Source organism: Mya arenaria, chromosome 15 (genome assembly GCF_026914265.1).
Source record: "Mya arenaria isolate MELC-2E11 chromosome 15, ASM2691426v1".
Taxonomy (NCBI): domain Eukaryota; kingdom Metazoa; phylum Mollusca; class Bivalvia; order Myida; family Myidae; genus Mya; species Mya arenaria.
This window is the reverse complement of record NC_069136.1, coordinates 18,931,979-18,944,672: the sequence shown is the minus strand read 5'-3', so window position 1 is coordinate 18,944,672 and position 12,694 is coordinate 18,931,979. Positions and strand designations below refer to the sequence as shown.

The 12,694-nt window shown below is 34.2% G+C and overlaps 1 protein-coding gene across 1 annotated transcript; it reads right to left on the bottom strand.

Annotated features, from left to right (window-relative positions):
* Positions 1-1,368: 1,368 nt before the first annotated feature.
* LOC128218802 (patched domain-containing protein 3-like) lies at positions 1,369-11,358 on the bottom strand. Its single transcript, XM_052926499.1, has 9 exons — positions 10,908-11,358; positions 8,060-8,377; positions 7,178-7,413; positions 6,599-6,758; positions 6,224-6,330; positions 5,602-5,780; positions 4,811-4,953; positions 3,578-3,778; positions 1,369-3,167 (listed from the first exon to the last, which is right to left on the bottom strand). The coding sequence occupies exons 2-9, from the start codon at positions 8,250-8,252 to the stop codon at positions 1,591-1,593; spliced, it is 2,796 nt and encodes a 931-aa protein (XP_052782459.1). The 5' UTR covers positions 8,253-8,377; positions 10,908-11,358; the 3' UTR covers positions 1,369-1,590.
* Positions 11,359-12,694: the final 1,336 nt, after the last annotated feature.

The following is a 12,694-nucleotide window of genomic DNA, read 5'->3' as shown; positions in this document are numbered from 1 at the left end:
CAAACGTTTTGCATGTAAACGCTCTAGCTAGTGCTTCATAACTATCATAAAATAACAATTTAACGAATGAAATTATCACAAAGAGTAAAAAATTGACACGTAATCAAAGCACTGAAGGTAACTATGAAATAAGTTGGAATGGAAGATATGTTCGCACATATAACGCAATTCCAATGTAAACACAGCCTATGAAAGAAGACAGACGTAAGAGCAAACAATATATATATATATATTACATGAAAGAAAAAAATACATTAAAATATAAAACAGCATAGTAATTTCTTAAATAAGAAAAGTATAGTTCCAAGTTATAGCAAACTTCACGACAAGTAAATTTAAACGTATATTCAACAAAAACAATAACAACCTCGTTATATAATGTACGAGGGCTGTCCCAAAATAATGTACAATTTATTTTAGGTTGTTGTTTTTTCAAACAGACGAAACCAAAACAATGAAACATTTCTTATATTAACATTCATCACGAGTCTTTTTCTTTTTTCCAGTCCCAGTCGCCTCCTTTCTGATGTTCAAGGTGATAGGGGGAGCTGTGCTTGTTAAAATCTATAGGTCATCTTGCATCGGGGAAACGCTTGATCTCTTTGGGCTTCCTGTCATTGGATCTGTCTGAAAACTTCCATTTTTATTTCCCTTAGTTGATAATTCAGTGTCTTCCATTGCTTTGTTAGTATGACCATTTGATAAGCTCGCTTTTGATGCATTTGCTTCTGTAAGTCTCCCTGGCCCTAGCCATGATTAAATCACCGGAAGTAGTAATAGGGCATGCGCGATACCAAAGAGGAGGACAAAAGACATTACAGCTGCAAATGTTTTGAATATGTAGGACTTGGCACCGAAAAGTACAACAACACCTATTAGCGACGACATTACACCATGAAATATGGGCGCACCTGTGTGGTCAAAAGCTAGCTTAACCCTTTCGTCCATGCATGCTCCCGTTGATATCATATACCCGTGACAAATGTGTGGTGTGAAATCTATGGAGAAACCTATACTCATGATTAAATGAATCATAGTTATGGCGCTTAACGCAACGTCAGTGTATAGCATATAGCCAAAGACGCCAACCATAATCATTGTAACGGCAAGAGTAACAAACACTATCAATACAGGGCGTGGCATAAAGATACATGTTACAACAAAAACAGCGGCGAGGGCAATCCCAACTGATTGCAACGTTTGTCCTAGAATGCGCATATACTGCTCAAATGCGATAAAACCTGGCGACGACGCCATGCATTGTAATTGAGCGTCGTCAATATATATATATATATATATATATATATATATATATATATATATATATATATATATATATATTACATGAAAGAAAAAAATACATTAAAATATAAAACAGCAAAGTAATTTCTTAATTAAGAAAAGTAAAGTACAAGTTAAAGCAAACTTCACAACAAGTAAATGAAAACGTATATTTAACAAAACCAATAACAACCTCGTTATATAATGTACGAGGGCTGTCCCAAAATAGTGTACAATTTATTTTAGGTTGTTGTTTTTTTTCAAACAGACGAAACCAAAACAATGAAACATTTCTTATATTAACATTCATCACGAGTCTTTTTCTTTCTTCCAGTCCCAGTCGCCTCCTTTCTGATGTTCAAGGTGATAGGGGGAGCTGTGCTTGTTAAAATCTAGTAGGTCATCTTGCATCGGGGAAACGCTTGATCTCTTTGGGCTTCCTGTCATTGGATCTGTCTGAAAACTTCCATTTTTATTTCCCTTAGTTGATAATTCAGTGTCTTCCATTGCTTTGTTAGTATGACCATTTGATAAGCTCGCTTTTGATGCATTTGCTTCTGTAAGTCTCCCTGGCCCTAGCCATGATAAAATCACCGGAAGTAGTAATAGGGCATGCGCGATACCAAAGAGGAGGACAAAAGACATTACAGCTGCAAATGTTTTGAATATGTAGGACTTGGCACCGAAAAGTACAACAACACCTATTAGCGACGACATTGCACCATGAAATATGGGCGCACCTGTGTGGTCAAAAGCCAGCTTAACCCTTTCGTCCCTGCTTGCTCCCGTTGATATCATATACCCGTGGCAAATGTGGGCTGTGAAATCTATGGAGAAACCTATACTCATGATTAAATGAATCATAGTTATGGCGCTTAACGCAACGTCAATGTATAGCATATAGCCAAAGACGCCAACCATAATCATTGTAACGGCAAGAGTAACAAACACTATCAATACAGGGTGTGGCATAAAGATACACGTTACAACAAAAACAGCGGCGAGGGCAATCCCAACTGATTGCAACGTTTGTCCTAGAATGCGCACATACTGCTCAAATGCGACAAAACCTGGCGACGACGCAATGCATTGAAATTGAGCGTTGTCTGCAATTTCGCGAGCCTTGAGCATCATTTTGCCCTCCTCTTGGCTGTCTGACAAGTCACTACTTAACACATAGAACTTGGACGCTGTAATTTTCGTCTCGCTAGAATCAATCACCACATCGTTTTCAAATCTAGCATAACTGCTGTTACTTATGAAACTTTTGAAGCCAACAATGAAGTTTGATTCACTAGATCCATCGTAGTATGTACTTGCCATGTAGGTATTCAGCCAGTTATGTTCAAAAGTGTCGTCAAAATACTCGTTGTCTTGAGCTGTCTTTATAACATCATCGATTTGGTTCTTCGTCTTTTGATCACTGTAAGTATAGTCATTGGTCGTAGCAAAAGCTACTGGAGATTGTCTACTGAAATGTGTTTCAAACCAAATTGAATACTTGTAAAAATAGGAGTCGTCTTGAACCAATTGGGATAGATCAAGTCCTTGTTTCAAATAAACACAACCGTAAATACCAGCTGCCAAATAGCCAAGAAATAATACGATTATAATTATTTTGAATGGGAGCTTAAGAACTATTTTTGGAAACAACCAACGGGGAAATTTGTCTAAAATACTTTCTGCATCTTTCCTATTTTTAGGAGGGGTACCGCCACAACAGAAGGCGAAGAACTTGGATTTTCCTTCTATTTTTAGAACTTCTTTTGGTTTCACGCGCCTGCACGTGATGAAATGTCTGTTCTGTTCCACTCGATGTTCATTGATTGTCAAGCAGGCAGCAAAGAGAGTGATGTTGTTAATGTAGCAGAATACTACGGCAACACCTGTAGGTAGACACATGTATTGTTAAGTAATAAGCAAGACCCTGATTTTACTTCTCATTGTAGAAGAAATGATAAAATGATTAACCGACTTATATATAAAACGATATTGTTTTCATCAAGTAAAATTTTGATGTGTACCCAAAGAGGCGACGATAGGCACACATGGGCTACGACAATTTTCATATTTATCAACCATATTCGGGTATAAGGTATTATGTAACCACTAAACAACAATGATACGAATAGGTCATACTTAAGTTCTCTTCAGTTAAAACGTAGAATATCATTATTAAAACGTGTTTAACAAAGGAAAGATTATACATGTTTATATTTTTTACAACTATTCATTAATTGTTACCGAATAAAATTTACTGAGAGAATTGTATTATTTAACTAAATTGTCTTCAAACCTGTATATATACAGAAGTTTCTGACAGCTATGAAGTTGGATCCGGCCCCGGCCATGAAGGCTAAAAGGTCAGTGATTGATGTAATTGTGATCCCAACCCCCGAGGACCTCAGGGTTTCCGCTATCTTGTTCTCAACAGTGTTCTCCCCCTGTGCACCCGAAAGTCCAGAGAGCAGGATGAACATGTCGTCTATACCGATCCCTGGGATAGCAATATTTTGTAATGATTTTAAAAGTAGTAAACATTATAACTGTATTTTAAGCTACATTTCTTCATTGTTTACTTGTTAATCCTATGAAACTTAAAACTTGAACTTTATTATCTAAGTGAATCCTATGAAATTTAAAAAAAATATTATTATTATTATTATTATTATTATTATTATTATGTTTATTATTATTATTATTATTATCAATCAATGAGTGTTACTTCGTTTTTGTTTGGTATGAATATATTTCTGAAGTTCATTGATATATTGATATATTTTTACAGATATATTTTGTATTCAAATTCACCAAGTTTGCAGCTTATGTGATTATAATTTGATATTGTTTACGAATGAACTATCGAATATGAAATTAATTCACATATGTGTACACCATTAAAAACAGAAAGAAAATGTCATTTGTGTAATGAGCTCGAAGATGAGTATCATTTGTATCTAGTTATCTCCCCTTAACCTGTTATCTTTCTATGATGGGTTTTTGTCCATGTCTAAGAATGTACTTGATGGATTCAAATAAAACTTGATATATAATAGAAGGCATTGACAGGAAGTGTTGTACCAAAAAATAACTATCCTAACTTGAATGTAAACTCTATACAAGTATAGGTATTTTTATAAACAACCAAATTTGATTAAATTTGTAAAAAAAAAATACCCCTCAAAATATTTATGCAAATTGAAAACTAGCGATGTATGTATTTAAGGCTATAGACTTAAGAAAAACATATTAAAATTATTTAGAATAAATTCGAGTAATTAAACTATAGTTATAATCTCCTCATGCTTATTTCGATATATGTTATTGTATTTTTACTTAAACAATTTAAAATGTGTATAAGTACAATTTGATAATTATATAATCTGACGGATATTTAAACCTTTATTGAATAAATTGGTAGAACCACGTTGTAATCACGCAAAACGTTTTGAGAGCAAATAAATTTAAACAATTTGTTTAATCTTGAATGACGCGGTAGAAGAGATATTCGTTACCAAAACGCACTTACCAATAACAAGAAAAGGTACAACGCCAACAATACTGACGAAGTCCACTCCGATGGCAGAGCAGAGTCCAAAACTTGCGATAATAGCAAGTCCAGCAGCTAGAATGCCGGCAAATCCTAGCATTGATCGCTGGCTAACGGAGTCTCTTTTGGAAGAAAAACATATAGAATAATTGTTTGTTTCAGTGTAAGCTATATTTCACGAGTGGGGAAGCCACGAGTGAAATATGTACCTTGGGTGTTCACGAGGACAATCTTACACTGAAACCAACATTTTTTATGATATGCCTTAAAGTACATAAAATGATCAGTTGTTGTATTTTTTTCAGACAAGAGCGCCAAATAGTATCCAAACGCAACGTCATTAAGGAAATTTGAGACCAGCCATGAGTGCGCTGACGTTTAATTATGAATTGAAAGATGGCTAAAATTTCAAAATAGCGAAAACTGTCAAAATGTCCTTCACTGTTTCAAACAGCGAATATCATTTTTACTTCACTGTTAAAATTTTAATGCACGACCATAGTTGTTATCAAATAATTGAAAACTCGACAGTAGGTTCGTATGAAAAAGACTCTTTTACTTGTAAAAACATGGCAAATACCTAAGGAATATTGCGTTTCAATAATAATGATAATGATCTGAACAGTATTTTGATTTCGAGAGAACACTACCGACATTGAAAAACAATTGTTATTTCCATAAGTTAACATGGTTCTGAAGAAAGATCGATTCAGAAAATGTAGTTTACATAATGTGTTACAGATAGTTAAACACATGCGATGCACTATTACCTGAATGAAAACGTAGCAATACATGCATAAGTGATCATGAAAGTGATTGTTAACGAAAAGAGGGCAATGTCTCCGTTGACGGCTTTGTCCAGTTCCTCGTCTAAGGACAAAAAATGACCGTATGCAATCTCAAGCTTGTCGTTGCTAAAACTAGACAACTTTCTTGCAAATGCATCCATCTGAAATAAGAGAGAATTTCAACTGAATTGTGCGTACTTTAAACTCCAGCAATGTGCTTGTCTAAATTAGTACTGTAAATGTATATTGTAGATTACATATCCAATACATTCGACATTTGTACCGATTCGCTCAATAAATATCGAAATAAAGTTTAATAAACATTATCTTGAAATCTGTAAAGGTTTGGTTTGTTTGATAGTTAAAACTTAAGCATTACAATATTAAAGGCTTAGCAGTATACTAGCAAATATATCATGTGTTTTATCTTAAGCATCTTCATCGGATTTGAACATTATAAGTTTATTGAACTAAATAACTTTTAGGAAAGGAATTTATATTTTAGTAACTTGTTTTCCAATGCTTATTCTTTGTTTTGTTGTTAAAACTGTGTGTAAATGATAATTTAAAATAAAGAATGTTTAAACTGAAAATAAAGGCTTACCCATTTCTTAACAATTTCTTTTTGCCCCGTGTCTGTTCGAAATGCATAGTTCAGGCGAATGTATTCCATCTTTGTGAGGTGTCCGCTCGAATCAAAGGACGTCGCCCCTAGTAAAACATATATACCGTTTGAACAGTATGCATTATATCCTCTTTCAAATACATGACTGAAAGGGAAATGGTCGATGCGATTCATAGCATAATAAATACCTACTCCGAAGTAATTTAAAGCAAACAATACCAACAATAATTAAGTGCATTCAGGTGTAACAAAACACATGAATAAACCAGAAAGGGTTAAACATATGTAACATGTATATCTTTTTTATTAGATGCAGATTTTCTATTTTTAATGCAAACCCATGTTCTTGCTTACCACCGATTTGCGAAGCATAATTAATAGAGCCAACAGTTGCGGATGTAAAAGCTGGGTATGATACTGTTCCAGCATCAACTGCCGACAAGAATTCTGCATCCCAAAATATTGACCCATCAACTGCGCATGCGCCGTATGCTCTTGCACATAGATCTGAAAACTAAACAAAAACGGGAAAATCATTTCTAAATACTATGTTTGAGGAGAATATTTAATTTAAAACAGTTGAGTTGACTAAACCTAACTATCATATCCCTATTTCGAATCTTGATCTTTTTCGCTATTTCTAAATATGTTTAAAACCAAAGCCAATACATTTCAACAAAAATAAAATTGAAACTATGTGACATGCCAATACAATGTTATCAGTGATAATGATAGAATCAAATAGAAACAAATAACCGCTACATGGATGATTTGTGTCAATGAAAACCTTAATATCTGAAAGCAGCTGCCAGAGTGTTTTTGTCCCTAACATACATATTTCAGGCATAACATAAACATTTCAAAATGATTATGAGTATCATGGGATGCCCATTACTGTTGCTAATGAGGCTTTATATCAAAGCCAAAACTAACCGTGAAAATATTTCCATCGCCATCCGTAACGGAGACAGCTTGTACCAGTGTGTTTAGGCCGCTAACCTCCTCCAACGATGTCCGGGACAACAGGTTACCGGTAGTGCCTCTAACTATGACTCGAGCCCAGTATTGATCGAGCAAAGGAAAAAAGTCTTGGAGACTGTGGTAGTTTCGGCCACCCAGATCGGGAAATGTATCTTCCATCACTGCCTGGTCTTCACGAGACCGCGTGCCTGCACACAGTTAACGATTTTGTCCTCATTTTATTATAGTTAATAACCTATAGTAACTTGCAGATTTATCCCAATATAGTTTGACACTTGTTCGGCTGTTTGGATAGAGCATTTTACCCTCGTTCCATTGCAATGGCGAATCCTGGACGTAAGATGGGGATTATGTTGGGGGCATAATTACGGACGCGTTCCCCTCCCCAAGGAATCGAAAAATAGGGTATAAATGAGGTATTTGGAGTTTGGAAAACTCCTCCATTAATGTTTGATCATTTGTATTCTAAAATGGTGCATTCTGGTGTATTATATATATATATATATATATATATATATATATATATATATATATATATATATATATATATATATATATATATATATATATATATAGACATTTTAAGCATTGATATCGGACTTTCCTGAGACAAAACGAATGGCCAAGTGTTTAACTAAACGCAAATATAGGACGCGATGGCATTACCTTGTGGTTGATTAGCTTTTAGCTTTGATACCGGAATGGCAAGGTGTTTAATTAGGCGCCAATATATGACTCAATGACATTACCTTGTGAAATATAGACATTTTGAGCATTAATAAACGAATGGCTAAGTGTTTAACTAAACGCCAATATAGGACGCGATGACATTACCTTGTGGTAGATAGACATTTTGTGCGTTGATATCCGACTGCAACTTGAGCATCCCAATTCCAAGACCACCGTTCACAAGAAGGGTTACAATGATTACTTGCCAGGGATAGCGAGCGACAAATCGACCATAGCGGGCAAACACTGATCCAATCTTCCGTTCCACATACTCATACAGACGATTCAGGCGTGACATCCTTGGATGAATGGATATGGTCGTCCACTCGTGTTTCAGCCTTATCCGTTTTTTAAAATAACCTTTTTTTCTTAGGAAGGATACTTATGAAATTCGTTTTATCTTTCCCTTAATTCACGTCAACGCTGAAAATGGAGAATTAATTTTATAAAGACGAGTTTCTAATGGTTAGTTTTCAGTATAATTACAGTTGATCAAGACGTCTTTAGTAGTAGTAGTAGTAGTAGTAGTAGTAGTAGTAGTAGTAGTAGTAGTCGTCGTCGTCGTCGTCGTCGTCGTAGTCGTAGTAGTAGTAGTAGTAGTAGTAGTAGTAGTAGTAGTAGTAGTAGTAGTAGTAGTAGTAGTAGTAGTAGTAGTAGTAGTAGTAGTAATGTAGTAATGAAGTAGTAGTAGTAGTAGTAGTAGTAGTAGTAGTAGTAGTAGTAGTAGTAGTAGTAGTAGTAGTAGTAGTAGTAGTAGTAGTAGTAGTAGTAGTAGTAGTAGTAGTAGTAGTAGTAGTAGTAGTAGTAGTAGTAGTAGTAGTAGTAGTCGTCGTCGTCGTCGTCGTCGTCGTCGTCGTCGTAGTAGTAGTAGTAGTAGTAGTAGTAGTAGTAGTAGTAGTAGTAGTAGTAGTAGTAGTAGTAGTAGTAGTAGTAGTAGTAGTAGTAGTAGTAGTAGTAGTAGTAGTAGTAGTAGTAGTAGTAGTAGTAGTAGTATAGGATAATACATATGTATTATGTATGTTTCTATCTAAAAAATCATCCCTGACCCTGCCACATGGTAATATTTACACCTCAACTTCCACTCCTTAAATGAACTGCCTTTAGGCAATATTGCGTTCTTCAATCGATGAACGCAACATCTTCTGATATGTTCGGATCGTAATTCATAGCATAACAATATACATGTATTCCGAAATGTTCACAGTGTTTTATGATAGTGTTACTGATACTGAACATACATGTACATGAAAGCTATTGATCTTGTTATTGGTTGTATTGTGCCAGCAGGTCCCGTAAAATATAGATCAACATTTTAGAAAGTGTTACTTTATTATATTTTAAATAAATTGGTGCCAGAAGTGTTTTTACTTCTTAAAGTGATTTCAAGTGGTTGATCTTTTCCCGCGTTATTGTGACGTCATTTGAAAAAAATGTTTCCGGTTATAGTCGGGTCGTTCTATTTACAGAATGGGAAAGAACGAATTACTGAAAGGTTTTCTTAAATGAAATGAAGTAGATTTTTAACAATTCTTGAATGAAATAATGACTTATTGGTGTAAATATAAGGAATGAATTGCGGGGTTGATGTCATTATCGGGGATATGAACGCAATTGGGTTGGTCAAAGTACGCGTGGAGTCCTTCGGACTCCACACACATTGACCAACCCAATTGCGTTCATACCCCGATAATGACATCAACCCCGCAATTCATTCCTTAGATGGTTACAGGACAGAACAGAAGAGAACACTCTTTATATATTAAGTAAGTAGACATAATGTGAGAATATAAATTAACATGTTTAGTAGTTAAACAATTCCTTTCAATCTTACTATGATAAATATTTAAGTTGATTTTTGATATAGCTAGTAACAAAATTATTGTATTGTATCTTTTACACAGTTACACTATGTAAAAACAAAGTATACAATTGTTACATATATTTATGTTTTTATTAAGTACACAGTTTATAAAGTTGTTATAGTTTATGTACTTTTATAAAAAAACACACACACACACAAATTATGAACTTATATCAAATCGCTACAATATTACGATCTTAAACATATATTAACTTAGTATCATTTTTGCAGTTCAGTGATTCAAATAATATGAGGATGGTTATGAACATCATAAATGATTTTATTTACCTTACTCGTAGCTCCTATTTTGAAGTATAAAGTCACAATTTCTGACACATAGTCTACTCTATAATTTGTATTTTTGCATTCATATGAGTAATGGATAATCGAAAATATATTAATTGAGATAGATGATTAAGTTAATATTCGATGGCGATGTTGGTTAAGCAAATATACATGTGAGATAGATGATTAAGTTAATATTCGATGGCGATGTTGGTTAAGCAAATATACATGTGAGATAGATGATTAAGTTAATATTCGATGGCGATGTTGGTTAAGCAAATATACATGTGAGATAGATGATTAAGTTAATATTCGATGGCGATGTTGGTTAAGCAAATATACATGTGAGATAGATGATTAAGTTAATATTCGATGGCGATGTTGGTTAAGCAAATATACATGTGAGATAGATGATTAAGTTAATATTCGATGGCGATGTTGGTTAAGCAAATATACATGTGCCACGACCCGTTTCGATTTCAAAACGTCCCATTATATTCACTTCTAGTTCGGTTATATTACATTATTACAGAAACATCTAAAGTTTTAATTGTATCTTTACCACTGGTAGATGTTAAGTGTATATTATGTCATTAAAATATGGAAACTCGAGATTTTAAATATGAAAACACAATTTCTGACATTGGCCCTTTATATGTTAATGTAGTCATGTATGTACAAAAATGTATGACATGAATGAAAATAAAGATGTTATATTGTATTATATTGTATGTTGGGTGCTTCTATTGACCACAATTAAAATCGAAATTGTAAAATAAATAAAATAAAATAAAACGTTTCACATACCTTTAGCAAGTATAATATCCACATCATGTCTCCGATTAATGATGATTGAGCAGTTGTAATGTGCATTATTTGTTTATGTTAAATGGTGTTATTTTAACGTGCACTTCATTTACTCAATCATTCTTACACCACACGAGAAGATCGATACCAGCTCAGGTAAACGATTGTTGTTACTATTTCCGAGTGTTTAAGTCACGCCATTTCCTTTTCAATATTGAGAATCACTTATATAATGATAAATTGAAATCTTCATACGCAATGTATTCCAAAAACATTTTCACCACAAAGAAATAGAACAGGATATATATTTGAAATGTATTCGCTTCATTAAATTTTATGCGTTCTTTTTTTCTTGATAAAACACTGTGCCTCCTTTCTATCACCGACCCTATCCTAATAAACACACTATTTATACCATCTATTATTTCAGAACATGCGATGTCAGAGTTCCATTACATAAAGTGTAAATGTTCTTAAAATGTTAAGTTATATACGGAGCGGAAGTTATGTAAATGAAGTGTAGAATTACACACTATAAAACAATGCGCAAAATAGTCTCGCGGTATTGATATCAATGTTTTCATAGTATTGATTTGCAATAGGACCAATAATTGCTGTTCCATTATGTCTTAATACTCATTACATTATGTGAAGCAGACTACAACTATTCTTGTATATATCAGCCGGCAAGGTCTGAGCAGGCAGTTCTTTCTTGATAGTTGCACAACATAGCTAGTATGCCTATATTAAATATAGAACCTCATATTTATGTTGTTATCTGATAGTCACTTGACTATATGACTTCGCAGTCATCATTACAATTGCTGTAGCATGCATGGTCCATATGAAAGGCAGTATATAATTAAAACTAGTCTTACGTGATCTATAGAACGTGTCCTGCCATACGTTTAGTAAAAGTTATTGCGACTTACGTTTTGTGATTTGGTTCCCTGATTGTAATATACGCTTCCATGAAACAGGTATACAAAAATGCTTACGGAATTTAACGTGATCAACTGTCAGCCTTAACCGAACTTGGGTTATAAGATTTCCGGAAGGGAAAACGAGTAGGGAGAGCAACAAGTGGGTGTATACCACGTGATAAATTGCTACGTCGGAAGTCAACATTTTGCTTCGAATGAAGACTTTAATCAAAGATAACTTCACTATTTCTTCAATATTTTAAATGAAACATAGTCAGACAGTCTACGCCGCTAACGGAGCCCCGCCTTCGGTCTTATACCAAAGTTTGATTGAGAGTTTAGTTTCTTAAAACTCCTCGACAAACCTTTTCACCAAATGGCCGTCTGACGGAGCACTGTCAAAACTTTATTTTGGAAACAGGTTTGTCGAAGTGTTTGATGAAGCTTATCATCATTTAAACAAACTACGGTCATAAATCGAAATTAAGCGACATAGACTGCCCTTTGATTCTTTTAAAATGTAGTAGTAAAAGAAAAAAAATAATTATGGATAAAAACCTAGCAATTAATTTATAGTCGCATTAGAAGAGAGGTTGCAAACTGAAATAAAGCATGAGCAACAGTTAAATTCATATTGCACAAGAAGTTAAGTACTGGCTATGTCTAAAATTGAAATATCTACATTAAGTTCAGAAATTAGGTACGAGGCCTGCAACATTGACTTTAGTTTAGCGGATGGAATAAGAGTTCTACCACCTACGCCATCCAAGAAGTTTTGTTTCTTGGAACATATTCATGATTTATGATTCGAAACATGCCTTGATAACAGGCTGATTGCAGACGTTTCGTGAAAAGACGGACGGA

Excerpts from the sequence above, each read along its gene's own strand:
- LOC128218802 (XM_052926499.1), bottom strand. The coding sequence starts at position 8,252 with ATGTCACGCCTGAATCGTCTGTATGAGTATGTGGAACGGAAGATTGGA. Across the intron at positions 7,414-8,059 it reads AAATGTCTATCTACCACAAG|GCACGCGGTCTCGTGAAGAC; the intron begins GTAATGTCATCG and ends AACTGTGTGCAG. Across the intron at positions 5,781-6,223 it reads AAGAAATTGTTAAGAAATGG|ATGGATGCATTTGCAAGAAA; the intron begins GTAAGCCTTTAT and ends CTCTTATTTCAG.